This window comes from Setaria italica, chromosome I (assembly GCF_000263155.2).
Source record: "Setaria italica strain Yugu1 chromosome I, Setaria_italica_v2.0, whole genome shotgun sequence".
Classification (NCBI taxonomy): Eukaryota; Viridiplantae; Streptophyta; class Magnoliopsida; order Poales; family Poaceae; genus Setaria; species Setaria italica.
This window is the reverse complement of record NC_028450.1, coordinates 10,406,434-10,426,514: the sequence shown is the minus strand read 5'-3', so window position 1 is coordinate 10,426,514 and position 20,081 is coordinate 10,406,434. Positions and strand designations below refer to the sequence as shown.

General features: G+C 44.9%; 1 protein-coding gene across 2 annotated transcripts; it reads right to left on the bottom strand.

Annotated features, from left to right (window-relative positions):
* Window positions 1–14,489: 14,489 nt before the first annotated feature.
* LOC101785549 (transcription factor MYB3R-4) lies at window positions 14,490–19,216 on the bottom strand. 2 transcript variants are annotated; one of them, XM_004952126.3, is made up of 7 exons: window positions 18,835–19,202; window positions 18,547–18,601; window positions 18,311–18,368; window positions 17,647–17,712; window positions 17,456–17,555; window positions 15,859–15,987; window positions 14,490–15,516 (listed from the first exon to the last, which is right to left on the bottom strand). In XM_004952126.3, the coding sequence occupies exons 1-7, from the start codon at window positions 18,867–18,869 to the stop codon at window positions 14,892–14,894; spliced, it is 1,068 nt and encodes a 355-aa protein (XP_004952183.1). In that variant the 5' UTR covers window positions 18,870–19,202; the 3' UTR covers window positions 14,490–14,891. The 2 variants fall into 2 exon arrangements, 1 of the variants encoding a protein (XP_004952183.1); XR_002676638.1 differs by having other exon boundaries at window positions 15,859–17,555; window positions 18,547–18,714; window positions 18,835–19,216.
* Window positions 19,217–20,081: the final 865 nt, after the last annotated feature.

The following is a 20,081-nucleotide window of genomic DNA, read 5'->3' as shown; positions in this document are numbered from 1 at the left end:
CTGCTCGCTGCATTTGAGCAAAATCTGCAGCACATCCTCCATGGTAGGACGTGATTGGAGCGAGCTGCCCGTGCACTTCACGCCTAGCCTGAACACGGTCTCCGTCTCATCAGTGTACCCCGCATATCTGACGCATATGTCCGTAGTGTTGGGAAATTAGACAACAAAAGGATTAAATTCCGAACTAGATTTATCATAGCAAGAATAAAACCTAGCATGCAAATCTCTAACATACTAAGCAACAGCAAACACGACTTCATGTTCTCAGAGAATATGCTGAAATAACATATCAGATCATGGCGTACGTACGTAGCGGATGCAGCCGTGACGACAAGCGATGCTGACGGAACGACGATGATGTTGCGACGGAGCGCAGCAGATGACGTCGAAGACGATGGCCTGCCCCAACACCGGACTTTGATGAAAGACAAGCTGTGGTGAAGACCTTGAGCAGTCGCGCGAAGCGCTTTCCAAAAACCTTATTCACCCTCTCCCGGTGCAGGATCACAAGAGCGAGAGGTTCCGAAGACTTGCTCTCTCGTTCGTCGGTGCACGCCGGCGCTCGGTGGCGCCGCAGCAGCGAGAAGAGGCAAAATCTAACTCGTATAGACCACCTTGGAGATACCCTAATCTGGAGACCTTCTCGTATAGTAGTCTATTGTACGTCTTTTTCACGAGGGAGGTGGTCCGTATATATAGGGAGAAAAATCCCCAACACCCTCGTCTATTAGCAATACGGGACTAATAGATGGTATACCCCCTCTTACGCTAATGGCCTTTGAAATTTATTCAAGCCCGTATATAGGCAACTTTTTTATTTTTTAGCCCTTTTTGCGAAAGATTCTCACAAATACGCCCCTGGCGGGACCAATTCCAAAAATGGACCCTTAGCTTGGCGCCATCCACGCTGGCGCCAAGCTTACACGCCTCGGCGCCAGCCACCCTGGTGCCAAGGTTCATGCGCAGCTGCTGACGCGGATGGCGACGTGGCGGGGGCTTGGCACCGTGGATCTTGGCGCTAAGCTTGGCGCCGTAGATCTTGGCGCCGAGCTATCTACCCCGTACCTCTTCGCGTTTCAAACTAAACAAGTATAATTATTCCGAGGAGTGTGCAACAAACTAAGCTGTGGTTCAACTGGTTAGGAGGTGAGCTTCTTATAGGTCGTACGGGGTAGATAGCTCGGCGCCAAGCTTGGCGCTAAGATCCATGACGTCAAGGCTTGGCGCCATGATGGATGGCACCAAGCCACTGCCACATCGGCACCCGCGTCAGCAGCTGCGCAAGAATTGCCAAAAACAAACACTTGATTAAAGATTGAAGTGAAATGCTAACGATTGATTAATATGTGGTGAACAACTTGCATATATGCAATGCAAGGGACAAATTAAACATGCAATTAACCAGCAAAAACCTACTAATAAGCAGCTAGGTGAAAGATAGATAAATGCCAGCAGCTAGCAATTAGTATTACCTTGAGGAAAGGTACTTGGAGAACTCACTGGGGAGGAAGGAACTGGGACACATGGACTTTTGGTCGGTCAAGAACTCCTGCTCAGTTCCAATGTCCTCCGGACCATTGAGATACTGATAAAATGACTCGACGGTCCTGGTGTTCATGTCAATGGTGACCACCCACATCTTCCTCATCATGTATGTGAAGTCGCTGATAAGGAAATGCACTAGATGTGGCCTGTCGATGTTCACTTGGGGGAACATGGGAACCTGGCGCGGGAGGCAATCATCAGTACTCCAGAGCTCATCAGAGGTGACTGTCCAGTCCTTGTTCCACACCATGCTGCTACTGCTTAGAGACGATGGGAGGAGGAGGGTGTGGCAGGTCATGGTGAAGCCAGCACCGGGCTTGAGTGCCTTGTAGCCAATAATGCCATCATCGCGGGTGACATCGACGAACTTGAGCGTACCGGCGGCATCAAAGGCAGACAGACCACGGTGAAACCAGCTGCCACGATTGGGATGAGTAGCAGGGAACTTGTGCACGGAGAAGCGGAATAAGGAGATAGTAGCGGCGCCGCCGCAAACACATCGTAGAAGAGGATGCCTTGCATACAGTCAATCCAGCATAGCCAGCGGTCGACAGGGATGACCCTGTGGGTCTGCCAGATGTAGAGATGCCAGACATCATCGGGATTGCCGCTGTGGAGGATGGGTACACGCGAAGAGCTCCATTTGCCGGCTGAATTCAAGAACAGGAAGATGTCGGCGAAGATCTTACGCTTGCATCTGTCTGGGTAGAGCTTCAGCTCCGCCACCGCGAACTCTTCTTCTTCCTCGCCTTGGCACAAGAGGCCCATGGAACTGACGCACTGCAGGAGCGACCCCGATTCACGAGGGTGATGAGATGGGCTGCCATCGTGGAGGACAAGTTCCAAATCCTCGGTACAACAGGGGAGCCTTTCGAGCGAGGAAGACTTGACACTGTAGATGAATAGGTTCTGAAGCCGCCATGGACTCATGGTACCGACACGAAATAGGGCAAGATGGCGGTGCGTCACCGCCATGGCTAAGGGCCTCTCCTTGTTGGGACCTGGGAAGCCCAGCAGCTGCACGTAGAGGCGGGAGATGCGCGGGGGCTCCGCGAGGTCGAAGGCAAAACAGAACTGGGCTTTCCAGGAGGTGGTGCCGGACGCCCTGATGGGTGCCTTGCTCTCGTCTGGGAAAGACTTGTCGTCGTCCCTGCGGAACACGAAGGGCTCCAGCATCACCCAGTTGGGGAAGCCGGCGGAGGTGAACAAATCCGGGGATGATCTCTGTAAGGTGATGAGGTGCCTTACCGACGAAGAAGGAGGCGGCGGCCGGCAAGGAGAGAAGAGGCGGAGGCGTGCGGGAGCGGAGGCGGTGGCGATCCGGCGGCTTCCAGATTCCAGGGACCAAAGCTGATTTAGGGTGCACTTGTATACGATGAGGCCATATGCATGCAGTTTGGGCCACTGGGCTTCTATACCAACGGACGAACCCACCCAACAATAATGCCTAATTTCCTTGTGAGGCTCAAGTTGGCCGGCCCATGTAACGGACCTTCCTTTTGTCAATGTCACGCGTGGCGTGGGGGTCATAGCTTACCAAAAAGAATTTTTTTTATGCCTAAAATTGCTCGAAACGCATGCACAGATCACCAAAATGACATCAAACTAAGGAGCGAATTCAGATGTTCTTCATCTGACTTTAATTTTAAATACAGGCAAACCAGTGCTTTCACAGTATTGTGGCTAGATAGAGATGAGATAGTACAATTCAACCAAAAATTCTCAACTCGTTGCTTCCGAGGTTCTTCAATGGGGACATGGATCATGACTTAGTTGGCAGCAGCAGCAGCACTCTTCTTGGGGGCAGTAGCCTCGGTCCCTGAATTGAGATAAACAAGTTACTCCCAAGAAGAGTAGCCACTCCATGCAAATTAGCTAACAAACATGAGATTTCCTATATCCAAACTTGAAAGGATCAACATGAAATCAGGTGCCTTCTCTGAAGTTGCTCTTGAAACCGGCGAGGCACATGGATCGCAGCGGTATCAGATACAACACGTACAAGGCTGATACCTTCGCAGCTACCTTGAACATCCTGCCCATCACGATGGCCTGGCATGCCTACTAACCCCACACCCAGCTTCTTCCTTGCCTCTACTAATCTCAAATCGTAGCTTCACATGATAACCAACTTCCACAGTCACCACCACGTGCGCCACGGCCACCACTGATAACAACAAGCCTCCACCATACTTTGGTTCCATTGGCACTGGAAAAGGTGCTGACCTGTCATAGAGTGTTATCTCGTCCATATATCAACAAGTTGATGCAGTAACCACTACTCTAGAAAACATTTGTACTAGCGGGTAAATGGTCACTGTGCAAGCGGGTGGCACACCCGCCAGCAACTTTGAACCAGAAAAAATGGCGGTATATGCTGGCAGGTGCTTGCCCGCCAGCACAGAGGTCCTGCCTGCAGAGTGGCTCTCTGTGCTGGCGGGTGGTTATACTACCCGCCAGCACGATGGGTATTTGTGTTGTCGGGTGGCATAACCATGCGCCAGCACAATGAAATTCCATGCTGGCGGTTGGCATAACCACGCGCTAGCGCAGAGAAATTTTGTGCTGGCGGTTGGTTATGCCATCCACCAGGAATATTTATTTTCCCACCCTATTTATTGACTGACTACTCTAGCTACTTTCATTGATCCATGACAAAAAGAATAAACTACTACTACTGGAATGAACAATTGTATACCGATCCTACACACTTCATCTTATTTATTGGCTAGGAATGAAAACAATTGCATACCTTTTTTGGGTGTCCTGGCCACTAACGCCACAATGTCGCTGGACTGGCACGAGGTGCGGGTTGGGAGCTCGTAGCTGCTGCAGAGTCAAACACGAAATAAATATATGATCTAACAAGTCTTTTGCTGCATGCAACTAGTTTAATATAGTGCGTGTATGGGGTGAGTGTTGAAATATGCAATGCATACTTACAACATTCTAGAAGATTGTGGAGATCTAAAGAGACTAATTTTACCATGTATATGGATAAGATCGTGGCAGGTAAGAATGTTCTAGAAAATTAGAGAGAATGCATGAGCCATAATTGTCATGCTTCATGGTGAAGTGTAGAATACTCTAGAACTAGATATTTTAGCATGGTAGAAATATTAGAAACTAGATAAGGATGATGAGGGTTCTAGAGTTAGGATATTTTATATTGAAGAGTGTGGAAGTTGCCACATGGCAACACTACAATGATCATGAGCGCCTATAAATAGAGGTGCTCCCCTCCCTCTTCTCAACAGTGAGCTAGGCCAATTATTAGCATATACATGCAGAAAGTAGTATAATTAATAAAGACCAAACATTCAGCCGAGAGATATGACATACCAAAAGCTTTTGTGCTTATGACTATATTTGCATTGAAAAAAGCGGCTATAATAAAAAAGACTACACCACATAAATAACTCAACAATAATTGAATATTATTATGTTCGTGAGGACCTTATGCTAGGATGATGTTGCTGTGTTTGAAACAAGTAGTGAAGCAAGTAAAAGGACCTTCCCTCTTCTCAACAGTGAGCGAGGCCAATTATTAACATATACATGCAGAAAGTAGTATAATTAATAAAGACCAAACATTCAGTTTGCTACCAGGAGAGTTGTCTCAAATGGAAATCCATGATATTGCTACAGATGCAAGCAAAAGAATCGTGCGATCCATTGTAAAGCCCTTGTGGGAGAACTGGAAGAAGGGTCAGTGTTATTCTGATTTTGATGAGAAGAACATAGTTGTTACAGATTCTGGTGATGCAATGTACAAGGACGTCCAGGTTCTGAGGAACCTTACCTCTGAAGAGTTTGCTCAGGCCACTAGAAAGAATTTCATTGCTGCCCATGATATTATTTCTGATGTGGTGTATGCTAGGAGGCCTCCTGCGAGCATTAGTCATCTATTAGCGCTGATTCGCAATGATGAGTTTCGCGAGATGTGGCACGTTCACACTTCCCTGCTCAATGAAGTGGCTTATGGCGGGTTCTATAAGCAAATGTACGATGTTGCTCGGCATGGGCTAGAGAAAGATCAGTTAAGATAGTTGTTACAATCAATGGATGAATATGTAAAGAATGTGAAATTTGTGGATGGCAAGGGGGTTGAAAAAACTGGTATATACTGGCAGTTCATGGTACAGGATAATGTGATACTTGATGAAGTGCTTCACTTCAAGAATAGCTACCGGCCTCCATTGCCCAATCCCAATCAAATGTGTTTGAATAATGCAGAGAAAATGGCTCTAAAAGACTTGGGGTTGGAACCTGTGAAGATACAGAAACAACTTTCAGATGTGCAACTGAGAATGTATGTAGCTTTCCAATTTTTGGAGTTCCCGAGGAATACCAGTGCGCATCGCTTGGACAGGCTTTTATGGTGGCTTAAACACAATGCCAACATCACTGGCAAAGGGTTCAATACAAATGGTATGGAGAGGGTTGTTCAAGTCCGTTTCCCTATCATTCTATCCCATTTGCAAAATCAGTTTTACAAATTGGGAAGACAAAGTGACATTTCGTCGGATGAGTTCTTTAATTAAACTGAGTGGTCTTTTGGATGTACCTTGGCTGGTGCTTCAGTTTCTCAGGTTTGGAAGGCAGAGTCACAGTTTCTGCTGGTGTATCAATAAGAGGAGCAGCTGCTGGTGCATCACCAAGAGGAACATGTTCTTTAATTTTACGAAAGGTTCATCACTTCCAACCCATGGTTGAAAATTAAGCATGTAAAATTAGGATTTCCTGTTGAAATTCCTCTGAACTGAACTTGTTGGCTCGCTAGATCTGTATGGGTTTGGTGTTCTCCGTTCAAGTTGCGTTGACATGCCCTAATTGTATATGCTGTTCCGTGTTACATTAGCTTGCGGATTGCTGTGGTAGACGTCAGCACATCTTGTTAGATGACCTACTTACCGTGTCATGTGGAGCGTGGAGGATGTTTCTATGAACTGAAAGTTTGATGACCTGCTGTTAGTTTTTGCTTCTTATTAGGGATGTGTGGTTATGTGCAAGTCCGTTACTGGATTTCCTGCCTGGTTATGTGCTTTCTGTTTAGTATATATGATGAATTTGTTCGTTGCGGGAAAGGATGAAGAAAACCATTGGTCCGTGTTTCTGATTATCCGTGACCGACAACGATGTGTTGTTTCAAACTGATCCCAGTCTGCGAAAAGTGTATTCTTTTTGTGCCTTGTTTGGACATTGCTCTTACTTAGATACCTCACTGTATTTACTTTTGTGTATCTGTCTGCTCCTTGATTTTGTTTTTCCTACCGGTCAAATCGCTATGATGAATCATGAAAATGTAATCGCATGTCAATTGCATTGATGAGAAGATACTTCATGTTCTGAGCAGCGGTGTCCTACTTTACAGTGATTATTCACCGGTTTCATAATTTCAACCCAAATGTTTCTGGCTACTTCCTCAATCTAACTCTTTTGGAAATGTTCCCTGCAATTAGTACATGAGTCGTATAGGTCTGCTTAATTTGTATATGTTACATGAGTTTGCAATCTGTTTAAATACCTTTTTGGCCTGCTTCCACTGTCGGGGGTCAAGTGATGAGTAACAAAACTGCAACAATATGATGGGAGTAATAATACTCCTATGATTCTTAAGTATTTTAAGTCTCTGATGATCCCTCTTTTATTATTTTTGGAAGTTTGTTTTTGGTCAATTTTTTCCCCTTGTGACTTGCAGACTTCAGAGGTGCCATGCAATGAGAATATATTTCATGCCCTACGCAGCACCATACTACTTTATTCTGATTGTGTCACTGTTACTCTATTTGAATTTTTTTCAGCATTTAGTATTTGGCCCTCATTGTGCTGCAACTGTATCTGTTTTGCTTTATTTCTTTGAAATTAAACTGCAACAATATGATGAAGTTAAAATTCTTTAATGATTCCCAAGTATTTATGTCTCTGATGATACCTCAGCATTTTGTTTTGTATTCTATTTGCAATCTATCTTCTGGGAAAAAAAACTAATATCTGTTTCTGTTGTAACTTTTGCCTTTACATGTTTTTTCCTTCAAGTGTTCATCTAATTGGTTTAGGTTTGCAATCCAGTTGTCAAGCATTAAAGCTAACCTTGCTATTTGTTTACTTGGTTGTTGGATTAAGCTGTCTGATTGTACTTCCTATATAGTTTGGTTATCATGTCTCCAATCCTGGATGTTAACATGGTGGTTGCATCAATTCAGATAACTAGAGTGTGAAGGCCATCAGGCGCAAGACCATTGGAACAGGAAGGATGAGGTACCTGCGACACCTGCCTCGCCGTTTCAAGAGCAACTTTGGGCATGGAAAATATCGATTTTCTTTGGTGAAGATCGGAGTGTGGCTACAAATTGATAACTTGTTTACTTGAATCCATGGACCGAGGCTAGCCCCAAGAATAGTGCCGCCGCTGCTACTGATAACCTCGGAAGCTAGAAGTTGGGAACTTTTTTGGTTGAATTGTACTCTGCCTGAACTCCGTAATACTATGAAAGCACTGGTTTGCCGTACTTTTAAATTAAAGTCAGACGAACATCAGAATTCGTTGTTCTGGATTTAGTAGCAGCGAATGGTTTTCTGAGCAATTTACTATGAAAGCTCTTTTGCGTTCTGTCTATCGATGGCTAGTTGCCTGTCATTTGCAAGGAGCTTTAGTATATATAATTCAGCCAGATTTTTGCAGATGAACTGGTGGTACTCCGATCGAATCCAAGCGCCACCACTATCGCCAAATGATTTGTCTCTGCGTTGTTACCAGTTTTTGTTTGGTTGCGTTGGATATCGTATTAAATTTTGTTTACGGTGTTTGGTTGTTAACACCTGTGGTAACGCGTGCTTATAAAGGACACCGCACGCTTTCAGCTAGCGATCCAAGCATGCTAGCGATAGACTCCGCTAGACTAGGTGGAGGTGGGAGGTCCTGCAGCCGCAGCGGCGGTGCGATGGTGGCGCGGAAGCTCCGGTCGAAACGGCGGCCAAACCCTGGACAAGGACCCGAAATAGAGCGTCTACGCGACCTCGATCATCTCCTGCCCCTGCTCACATCCCCGGAGCAAAGCTCAAGCGAGTCCGCCCCACCGGCGGCCATGGCCGCAGCGCGCACTGGCTAGTGTTGGGCGTTCCGGCCACCCTAGCCAGGCTCTCCTGCAACGGGAGCGCGCACGAGCTTCCATGAGCTCCGGTGAAATCACCCCTGCAGCTACCTTGAGCGGAGAGGGCCGGGAAGGGGGGGTCTCACCGTGGGGGTGTCGACGGCGGCTGTTGGAACAGGGGAGGGTCGGCGGCGACGCTTGGGTCGATGACGTCGGACGAGAGGCTGTCGGTGCTGCTCATGAGGTTATTACGTCACGGTGTGCGGGAGGAATCGACCGGCAGAGGCTCGACGGTGACGGAAACGGCGACGAGGTGTGGCGGCGAACTGGGCGGGAGCAAGAAGAAAGGATGACGATGACGCCGGGCGCTGTGAATATTTGAATCCTTCACCGTTATCTCCATGGCTAGCTCTGTTGTTATGCCGGATGTTGCACAGAATGCTAGCTTCGGACTCGAACTCACGCTCCCGCTTCTCGTCCAGCGACCCAACACTTCGTATCTGCTTCACGGCCACCACCCCTGTGTTGCCGTAGTCGAGTTTCCACTGAGGGCTACGCCCAAATTTCATTACCGAAAAGCAACGAAATTACAGAGTTTGAGAGACACACCATAGTTCGCAAAAGCACCCTAGGAGGAAAGGTTCACAGGACCTTTCCACCTGAGAGGGAAGAAAACAAGCCTACTTATTCCATGACCGATAACTAGCAAAGTGCTAAACGTTTCACAGTCAACCAAACTGGATACAGATCCAATAAGACTCCTGAATTGCTTTTGGGGCGACACCATTCCTCCAGCCTTCCAGACTTGTTTTGGGACAGCACTTTTCCTCCCTTCACTGCAGCAGTACCATCCCTGTGTCGTCGGCTGTTGCTTCATGTGGGTGAAAGTGCATCGCTGTCGCCTTCGTCGCATCAGCACCAGCCTAAAGGATCATCCCTTCCTCTAGCTTCTGAAGACCTGCCCAATAAGAAATGAAAACAGCTGCTGAACATATAATCTCAGAAGGAGATTTGACTTGTTTTTTTTGTCAAAGCAAGCAGCATTTCTGGCTTTCCAGAGAGCCCAGCAAATTGCTGACAACCCTGTGTTGCCGTTGTGCCGGTTGTTGTATGTGACGCGGTAAACATGCCCTGAGCCACCGCTGCCGACGAGGTTATCTTCAGTTAGTCCCTGCCGCATGTCTGCGGCCTCGAAGTTCAGAGCTTGGAAAGCTGTGATTCGCCAATCATCCTCCTTTTCTTTCACGAACATGAGTGCAGAGGTGCGGATGCAGTTCATCGTTACGAGGCAACCATTATGGATTTGCGAAACACCCTCTCCAGTCGGTGTCCTTCCGCTTTCTACACGATATATTCTCTTTGGAAATGAGACCATAGTAGCAATAACAACAAGGTAGCATAATCCAACAAGAGCACCGGTGGCAACAAAGGTGATGACTACAATATCGTATGCCCTTCTCGTACGAGTGTGATTATTGTTCCCTGCATGATTTTCAAGATCAGTATTCCCACCAATATCTATTTCCACATTTTGGCGGAAGTGAGGGACAAACCCAGAGAGATTATTATAAGAAAGCACCAGCTGTGCCAAGCTTTGCAGGCTCCCTAGTGAAGATGGAACCTCACCATACAGGTTGTTGTATGAAAGATCAAGAATCTCTAGTTCATTTAAAAAGCTAAGATCTGAAGGAATAGATCCACTGAGATGGTTGTGACTAAGATTAAGAGAAGTGCTTAAAGTCGTTGGCATTTTTGGGATTAATTGTACCAGTCAGAACATTATACCCTAGATTCAGCTCAATTAGAGACATGGATGAACTGATTGAAATTGGAATGACACCTTTGATATTATTGCCTTGCAAATCCAAGGTGGAAAGCTGTTGCAGCTCGAAAATTCCACTTGGTATAAATCCAGTTAATGAATTGTAACTAAGATTCATTGTGTTTAGGCTTCTTAAATTAGAAAATGTACTTGGGATAGGTCCGCTTAGAGAGTTGTTTTGAAGCTTCAGAACTACCAGCTTGTCAAGGCTATTGATGGCATCAGGAACTGGACCCTGTAAGTCTGTAACTTATTTGATGCCAGACTCAACAAAGACAAGCTCTTGCATTTACTAAGCTCCGCAGGTATATTTCCCGTCAACTGATTGCCATCCAACTCAAGATAAGCCAAGCCCACGCCATCACAAATTGAGCGCGGGATGTTCCCACTAAGCCTGTTTCCACCAAGCCTCAAGCGGTAGAGGCTTCGAGACAAAATGGCTGGGAATTAGTAGTCCCTTCAAGCATGTTACAATCTGCAAACCCATATGCGAGAGGAAATTTGGGGGAATCTTCCCACTGAGCTTGTTATAACTCAAATCCAACATCCTGACATGATTGGCTATACGACTGGGAACTGCACCTGTGAAGTTGTTCTGGTTAGCTGCAAACCGAGAGAGAGTCATCACGTTCCAGACTCTCTGGTATTCTCCCACTCAATCTATTTCCTGAAAGAAGCAAAATCTCGATCTTGGAGAAATCTCATGAATTTATCTGGGACAGTACCAGTTAGATGATTCTGGCTGAGATCTAGCAGAGTAAGATTTCCATATTTAAACACACCTGGAGGAATTGTGCCGCTCAATTGATTGCCAGACAATACCAACTCCTCCAAAGAGCTGGCCATACTGACAGAAACATCACCATTCAACTTGTTGGAACTAAGATTCAAGCTCCTCAATTTGGGGAAAGAACCAAAGTCTGAGCTTAAATTTCCATCAGTAAAAAGATTGAAGGACAAATCAAGAACCTCCAACTGTGGGAGACCCGAAAACTCACTGAGCCTGTGAGATAACTGGTTGCTGCTCAGATTAAGTGACAGCAATCCTTTCTTCATGTGGCAAGAAGTGGTGGAGAATTTGTCCCCCAAATCGGTAAAGTTATTTCTTGAGAGATCAAGGGACAACAAGGTGTCAAGAAGGCATAAGGAGGCAAGGATGGAGGGGTTGGATATGCCATAGTTGGATAAAGTGATGTTGGTCACGACCAAGGAAGAACTAGACCCAGAGCGTGAGCAGGAAACTCCAGCCCAGTCGCACGAATTTGAGAGATTCATCATGATGGCCTCCTGCGCCTTGTCAGGTTGCAGGGAAGACGATGCATCCACGGCGGCCACCGACTCATCGTGAAACAAGGACAGGAGTGGTACTAGCAGCAAGAAGCGGCTGAGGGCACGGGGACAGTACCTCCTGTACACCATGGCCATCGGATTGAACCTTGTTGTATCTCGGCATGCACTTGATTTCTTCGCCTCTTTCCGTCGCCCTTAACTCCTGTGCCTCCTGCTGATCTTCACCGGCTCGAGCAAGGGGGAAAAAGATTGGTACCTTTTTTTCTCTCCAGGATTTGGGATACTCTATAAGTTGGTGTCCTTCAGCTGGTGAGTGGGCACTATGGTTACCACTTCTTATACTAGGCCTGCTTTTTTAATAACATAGCACAGTGGATTTAGATATACATTATTCTCAAAAAATCTTTGATGACAAAACTAACCACACAACTTATATTTTACCTAACTGAATAATGCAAAATATCATTGTCAGTGTACACAAACCTAGTACATCAATATAATCGTTCAGGCCAGCTTATTGCCTGCCGTAGCCCCTTCAAAAAAAATATCATTGTCAGTCAATAGCTTTCGTGGTGTTCTCCTCCGCCCAGTCATTGGGTTGGGTCCAGGGTTGACTGACTGACGTACTGCATCATCTATTCCTATCTACTAACAGAGCTAACTCTGTTCTATGCAAGATCTTCCATGAAAGCTGCATACACATAGGCTTACTTGTATAAGCATCGGCTTGTCGCTTTTACTTACTTGAGAGTTGAGACAGGGGGCGAGAGCGCGCACAGCTTCACCTTCGCAATGTTGAATTGGCCTCGCGACGGGAGGAGCGGGGCCCACCGGCCACGTGCTGCTGCTGCTCTTTTTCTTTTTTTTTCCTTTTCAATTATTTTCTCAATGCAATTTGTACGGAGCAAATATTGTCATGCGTATAAATTATATGTATAAGTTGCTTAATAACATTTTCATAACTTTTATGAATAACGTTACGTTACGTGTATAAGTTGTGTATATCAAACTGCGTACAAACTTTATCATATAAGTTGTTGTTAGGGAAAAGTTATACGTACAAATCATGTGTATAAGTTATAAATTACCAAAAATGAAAGTCGATGTTGTTCTTTTCAAAATTGTACGGAAAAATTATACGCTAAGTTCTGCACGCTATCCAAGTTGTGCTAAAAAATTCTCTTGTAAAAAAATATTATTACAAAGTTATACATCAAAATTATATGTATAAGTTATAATATTTAAAAATAGAAAGTTGTGGGATTTAAATTTTTTAAAAAATGAAAAGTTTAGGGAAGGTGGGGCATGTTGGGATTTGATGGCGGGGAAGCGCAACGCAGATTGCTGACCGGGGAACACCGTTGAAACTGCGTTGCCAGCCCAGTGACGCGGACAGTTGCGGCCCGCCGAGTGACCGGGTCCAAATCCAACCTCTCTGGTTGGGTTTTAGAATTTAGAGTCGTTATGCGAATTTTTTTTATTTTTTATTTTAGCATTTTGCAAAAATATATACTTAAATAAAAAAATTGCAAATCTAGATCTATACCGCCATTTGAAACGGCTATAGCCAGATGAAATGGCGGAAGGGGTACCGTAGCATCCTTACCGCCGTTTCAACCGGCGGAATCTCCCACCACTCGGCACTACACTTTTAAAAAATTATAATTAATTCATATCAATTCGGATGGAGATAAAATTTATATGAAAATTGTAGATCTCGACGAGATATACAAATTTGTGGTTGAAACTTTTTTCATTTGATGTCATATTGATACTTAAATAATCGACACAAGTTTTAGATCTAAAATTCGAATTTTAGATCTGAAACTGTGCAGCACACTTTCAAAAAATGATAACTAATTCATATGAGCTTAGATAGAGATATGTTTTATATGAAAATTATAGCCCTCGACGAGATTTACAACTTTGTAATTCAAACCGTTTTCATTTGGAGCCATTTAATTGCTCAAATAATCGACACAAGTTTCAGAATTGAAACTTTTGTCAATTATTTGAACACCAATATAACATTAAATGAAAAAAGTTCCGACTACAAAGTTGTATGTCTCGTCGGGATCTACAATTTTCATATAACATTTATCTCCATCCGAGTTGATATGAATTAGTTATAAATTTTTGGAAGTGTAGTGTCGAGTGGTGGGAGATTCCACCGGTTGAAACGGCGGTAAGGATACTACACTACCCCTTTCACAATTTCATCTGGCTATAGCCGTTTCAAACGGCGGTATAGGTCTAGATTTGCAATTTTTTGTTTGACTATATATTTTTGCAAAATGTTAAAATAAAAAATATAAAAATTCTCGGTCTGCGAAGTGTTTCGTGTACGTTGAGGTGTTCCATTTGTTTGCTACGGAGTACTCCTAGGAGATAACGAAGAAGCGTGATGCAAGAATTTTCCGGTAGAAACGAACGAGTACCATGTCCTTAGCTGCAAAATCTGGATGGCCGAAAGCATAAATTGAGCAGTTGTGAGTGCTAACATGGTCAAGGATATGTGAAGCAGGCATGCAAAAATACACTATCAGAATCAGACATATGAATATTTGTTATCAAAAAAGTTGACACTGCATTATCAATAAAGTTGTGCTATATTGAAGTAAAAGTGAACAGATATAGAGGCCCAATAATAACTTTACATATTTAGTAGCAAAACCATTTGGTAATAATCAATGGCATGCTGGCACTGTACATTAGCACAAGCAGTTCGCACAGAGTGCTTCAGAACCCAGGCAAGGCAACATACTGCTCTTTCTACCACGTAGATGCAACTGTGGGAGACAAGCTCTAGCTTGGTTGCAGAGAAATCACTTTTACCAGCAAATATCGACTCAACTGCAGGTTCTGAACTCTGCACGGTAACCTTATTTCTCAGAAAATAAACAGAGGAGAGCATAAATCATTGCTCCTCTCTACGATCTAACAACACAACATATATGCAATTGTGTCGAACATTATGACAAAGAAATTTCTGCAGCTAAAGAAGAAAAGTATTTACATACAGGTACAAGGACCAGCTTGTTAGTTAAAGAGAAGTCACATGAATTTGAAGGCCAAGGAGCACAAACTTGCTTATTCTATGGCTAGTGCAGGTGCTGTCACTGGTGAACTTTGAAGTAATATCACATTCCATCCATGGAATTTCTGTGATTTGGAGAATCAGGTGGAACAATCATCAAGCTCTCGCAATATGACATGTCAAGAAGATCTGCTATATTTGACCCATGTAGCTCTTGTGATTCCGGATCAGCACTACTGCAAATGGCATCGGAACGATCATTGTTAGATAGGTGATTATACGCTTGAGAGAACCCTCTGTTAGGTGTAACTTCCAGCAAATTCGTTGATTCCTCTTTTGGCGGGGACCCTGGAAAACTTGCTGTGGCAGAAGAGACCTTTTGATCCCCGGAACTTGAAGAATTATATCTACCGATTTGCCCATCCACCTTTTCAGAGACATTGACTGAATGAGAAACATAACCTTCACCATGTGTAGAATCATAATCTTTTCCTTTCAGAGTACTTTCATTTCTTCCATTTTTTGCAAGTCCTTGTTCCAATATGGGCGTTACTGGCATATCTGGTGAAACATGAATATTTATGGATGAATCTTGACCACTCTTAATGGTACTGGAGCCTTTATTCTTTGTAACCAATGGAAATTGCTTCGGCAATCCTTTAACTAAATCTGACTTCATTTGTTTCCTCACAAGACTAGGCCAGTGATTTTTAATTGCTTTCCCTGTTCTGGAAGTACATAAGATAACCATTTGGAACATAGATAAAGTGGTTAAAAGTGCACTGAATTCTTACAAAGAGAAATGAATGGCAACATAAAAGAGCGAAAAAATAACCATAATTTAAAGTCTGAAAAGAAAAATTAGTAATGTCTGATAATGCAGCCTTATCTATATCTGGCCAGTGGCTAAATGATCGGAATGAGCATTATGGTCTATTTAATAGCAGGGTAGGTAGTATATAAACAAGCAGCACAGTACAAATTATTACTTTTTATTTTTGCAAGGAGCATGGTACAAACTGAATTCGAGAGGTTGCCATAATTTTTTTATCTTAGCATCTCGATCTCACCTCCCAGGAAAAAGTTTAGCCAGTTTACACCATTTATTTCCATGAGTTTTATGAGCTTGGATTAGTTTGATGTCCTCCTGTTCTGACCATGGCTGGTTGTTCACAGCAGGATCAAGATAAAACATCCATCTGCATCCTCAAATTTCATGAAAGTAAATCCTTAGTAGTTCCAAAACAAGATTTGAAAGGATGAAATTCAAAATGGAAAGCTGAATAAGGATTAAAATGTAGGTATCATCAAAACTACTAACTACAACTTTATGTTCTTGACTAATCAGTAATGAGGTGTATAGTGCAACTAGGTTTTGAAAATCTCTGCTCTTGGCTCACGAGGAACTTTCCATGTACTCTCTACACTTGTAGAACTCTTTTACGGTGCACAATACTAGGCTATACTAGTGTTTGAAAAGGACTACTATAAAAACATCCTATTGTCAAGATTAACTGTATACCACCTGTGGTACGGATAGTATACAACTATACATGAGTGGTACATTATCAAAATAAAGAGATTCAAGATTGATCTGCGTATATTGCTAGCAGGCCCCTTTTCCTAGGGTCGCACGCAGATCAAGATCATGCCTTTGGGTGAAAATCTTTCACAGACAGGGGCTGGCCAATGATGAAGCGTTGAGCACGAGCAGCTCACCCGACGGGGATCAAATGAGCTGCGGAGGGTATTTTTCTCCTCCTTGATCTCCGTGAAGCTAATAAATACATAGATCAAATACGAATGGAGTAATACACTATACTCCTGCTTATTTCCAAAGACACATGGGGGCATAAAAAAGTCAGTCACTGTTTGTAGATTTGCATTTTGACATATTACCACTGAAAACAGAACCATATTATCATTAGTACTGGCCCTTTTCTATGCTTACTAGAATGAACACCCTAAATGATTTAGTTATAGTAAAGAGTGACTCAAAAGGTGCCTTTTAGTAAAACAACGTGCTCTCAGGAAAACATACATAAGTTTCTTTTTTTTTGTGCTATAGAAAGCTGCAATGGTGTCTAATCAAGGCATCTCTTAGGTATTGAGTTAATATTTTTACTGAGTTTTGGAAGCTTCATCTGATACATATAACAATAGAGGTGTTGCATAATATGGAAGTTGTAGGAGTCAATTTTCGAGTAAAGCAGGTTAAGACGCCAAACAACAAAGATTCCATTTAGTACTATAATTGTTTGACCGAACTAATTTCTATATAGTTGTAGGCATGATTGAACATGCTATAAAACAGTATAAATCATGTGCTGGACATTTCAGTATTTCATAGAGACCAATTCTTTGAGAAGCTGTGAAGCAATTCAATGTCCTGCATTCTGCAAAGCATGAAGTTGCATGCTTGTATCAGAAGGTAGCCATTCTGTGAGATCAATGCATCATGACGTCTAAAACAAGATTTTGCCTCAAGCGACTGTCTGGTTGCCTTTACTGACAGTAAATCAAGGGAATGCAACATGCAGGTATTGCTAGATGCCTTCAATGAGGCTGCAAAAGGATGAATAAACCAAAAGTGGTGGCTAGGCCAATCCATTTGCATTGGAATCAGAAAGCGAAGCAATCATACAATCTTTATCCTGTAAATTTTACCTCTCTCGGCATTGGTTTGGACTTCGACCAGTTATACCGCGTGCAACAGTTGACCAACTTTTTGAGCCATGAAGATTTACCTTTTGAATCAGATTATCATCTTCCTGGAATATGTTCAATATTGATAATTCAGTTAACACAGAACAGTAGAAAAATATAAAAAATGAAGGTAGCCAGCATGATCTAATAACTTTCCTCTCGAGACCATGTGTGCCTCCTCTTGAGTGAATTATATGTCTTGTGAGGCAGGAACTCAGCTACACAATAGAATAAAAAATTCAAGTGAATATGGATGTTGGAAAAACATAAATTGAGCAGTTGGGGTTGTTATATAGTCAAGATATTTGAGGCGGAATTTTGATCTGATTGAAAGAATGCAGAAATACACAATGAATCAGGCATGTGGACATTTATTATCAATAAAGTTTGCACTGCGTCATTACACTAGATGACTAGAAGCATAACTATGGAAGTACAAGTGAACAGATATAGAAGCTCAATAATAAGTTTTACATATTAAGTAACAAAATCATTTGGTAATAATCCATGGCATGCTGGCACAGTATATCATCACAAGCAGTTTGCACAGAGAGCTTCAAAACCAAGGCAATGGAATACAGCTCTTTCTACCACATAGATGAAACTGTGGGAGCCAGGCTCTAGCTTGGTTGCAGAGAAAGCACTTTCACCAGCAAATATCTACTCTTAATCTGACTAGTTGATTGATAAAGATAATCTGTTCTATCTCACTCAAAAAAGGCAAAACCTGGACATCTTCAATGGAACAGTCAAACGCAAGCTCTGAAGAATGTAACTAATACAATTTTGATCCATCCATGATCAAACTACAGTTACCTGTTCTTTTTTGTTCTTTATCCTTGAAGTGTTTAGAAGGCCTTCGGAGTTCTCCACGCTACATTAACAATTAAATAAATGGATCATGAGCATGAACAGCATGATTAGGTGAATGATAGAAGGCCTACAAAGCTGAACAAGGTGGTTCTGGTCTTGATCCACTCATGTCAGCTTTCCTTCAGTCACTGCAGACTACATTTCAAGACAGCAAAATACTGAAGTTCATGTTGCTTCACCTCGTCTGCAATCCAATCGATTTCGTGGGAGCAACTGGTGGATCTGCCAGAGCTCCTGCAGGAACAGGACAATGTGATAGTTAGCTGAAAGCTCCTGCCTCGGTTCTCTACTTCTCTGGATGGATTTCCGAACGCCGACACTGAGCTGAAGAACACTGTTTTTCCTGTCTGATGATCCAAGAAACAGGGGGCGTCGAATACAGTCGCTAAAAGAGCTCAAACGCTAAAGGACAAATGGGGCTAATCACTAATGGCGGCGACATCGGAAGGAATGATTAGTTGACTTACTGCTGCCTGGCGGCGCCGCCTCCGCTCCGCCGCATTACCGCCGCCGCCGCGTGCCCGCGTGCAGGCTCCTGAGGCGACCGGAACCAATAGCCCGAGCCGGCAGGACAGCACGGGAGAAATCAGCAGATGAGATCGAAAGAAGCAAGCGAGTGCGCCATTTGCAGATCGAGCATGCGCTGATCTTTGAACGGAACTTGCGTATCGAAGAGCGAGCAAGCGAAGCCAAGCTGTGATCAGGTGGGCGTTGGAACTTGGAAGTGGAGCCTCGATGAGACAGGTCAGGGTGGGCGGTGTGAAGGCGTCGCCAACGAGAGGGCACGTCGGCGTCGGCGTCAGAGCCAGGCCCCTCCAGCAGCGTGCGGCGCAGGCCGGACCGTCTCAAGACTTCTGGGATGAGTAGCCCTCTCCAGCTGGGGCCATACACCTTGGGCTCGAAATCTATATACACACTAAAAGCTCTGGTCCCACGTGGGACCCTTTCTAAGTTTGGAGCATCCTCATTATAGATTTCCATTTGGCCCGCGGCCCGTGGGCCGGCCCACGGCACGACAATTTGGCCCGGTACAGGCACGGCCCAGCACGACGGCCTTGCAGGCCGGGCCGGCCCGGCCTACATCACGGGCCGGGCCTGGGCCGCTACCTCAGCACGTGGGCTGGCCCGGCACAGCCTGGCACATTTGGCCCGTGGGCCAGCAACGGCCGGCAGGCCTGTTAAGGCCTGCCAGGCCTGCCTCGGCCCGGCCATACGGCCGTATATAAGGCCGCGCGGCGCCGGCCGAAACCCTACCCCGGCCCCCCGCTCCCTCCCGCATCGAGCCGCCTCGCCTCTCTCAGTCTCTCTCGCTCTCTCGCCTCGCCTCCTCCCCGCTCCCTCCCGGCTCCTCGCCTCCTCCCCTAGATCTAGATCCACCGCCGCCGGCTCGTCGGTGGCCCCTCCGCCTCCCTCCCCCCCGTAACTGCTCCTCCACTCTCTGATCCGGCGTCCTCGCCCACCGCCGGCTTGCTGGTGGCTCCTCCGCCGGCTCCGCCTCCCTACCCCTGTAACTGCTCCTCCCCTAGTCTATTCTCAGATCCGGCGTCCTCGCCCACCGCCGGCTCGCCGGTCACCCATCCGCCTCCCTCCCCGTACCCCGCTTCTCCCTTAGCCCCTCCGGCCCTCCGCCTCCCTCGGTTCCTCGCCTAGTCGCCTCCTCCCCCCGACCCTCGCAGATCCGCCTCACTCCCTGGTTCCCCACCGTTGCGGTTCG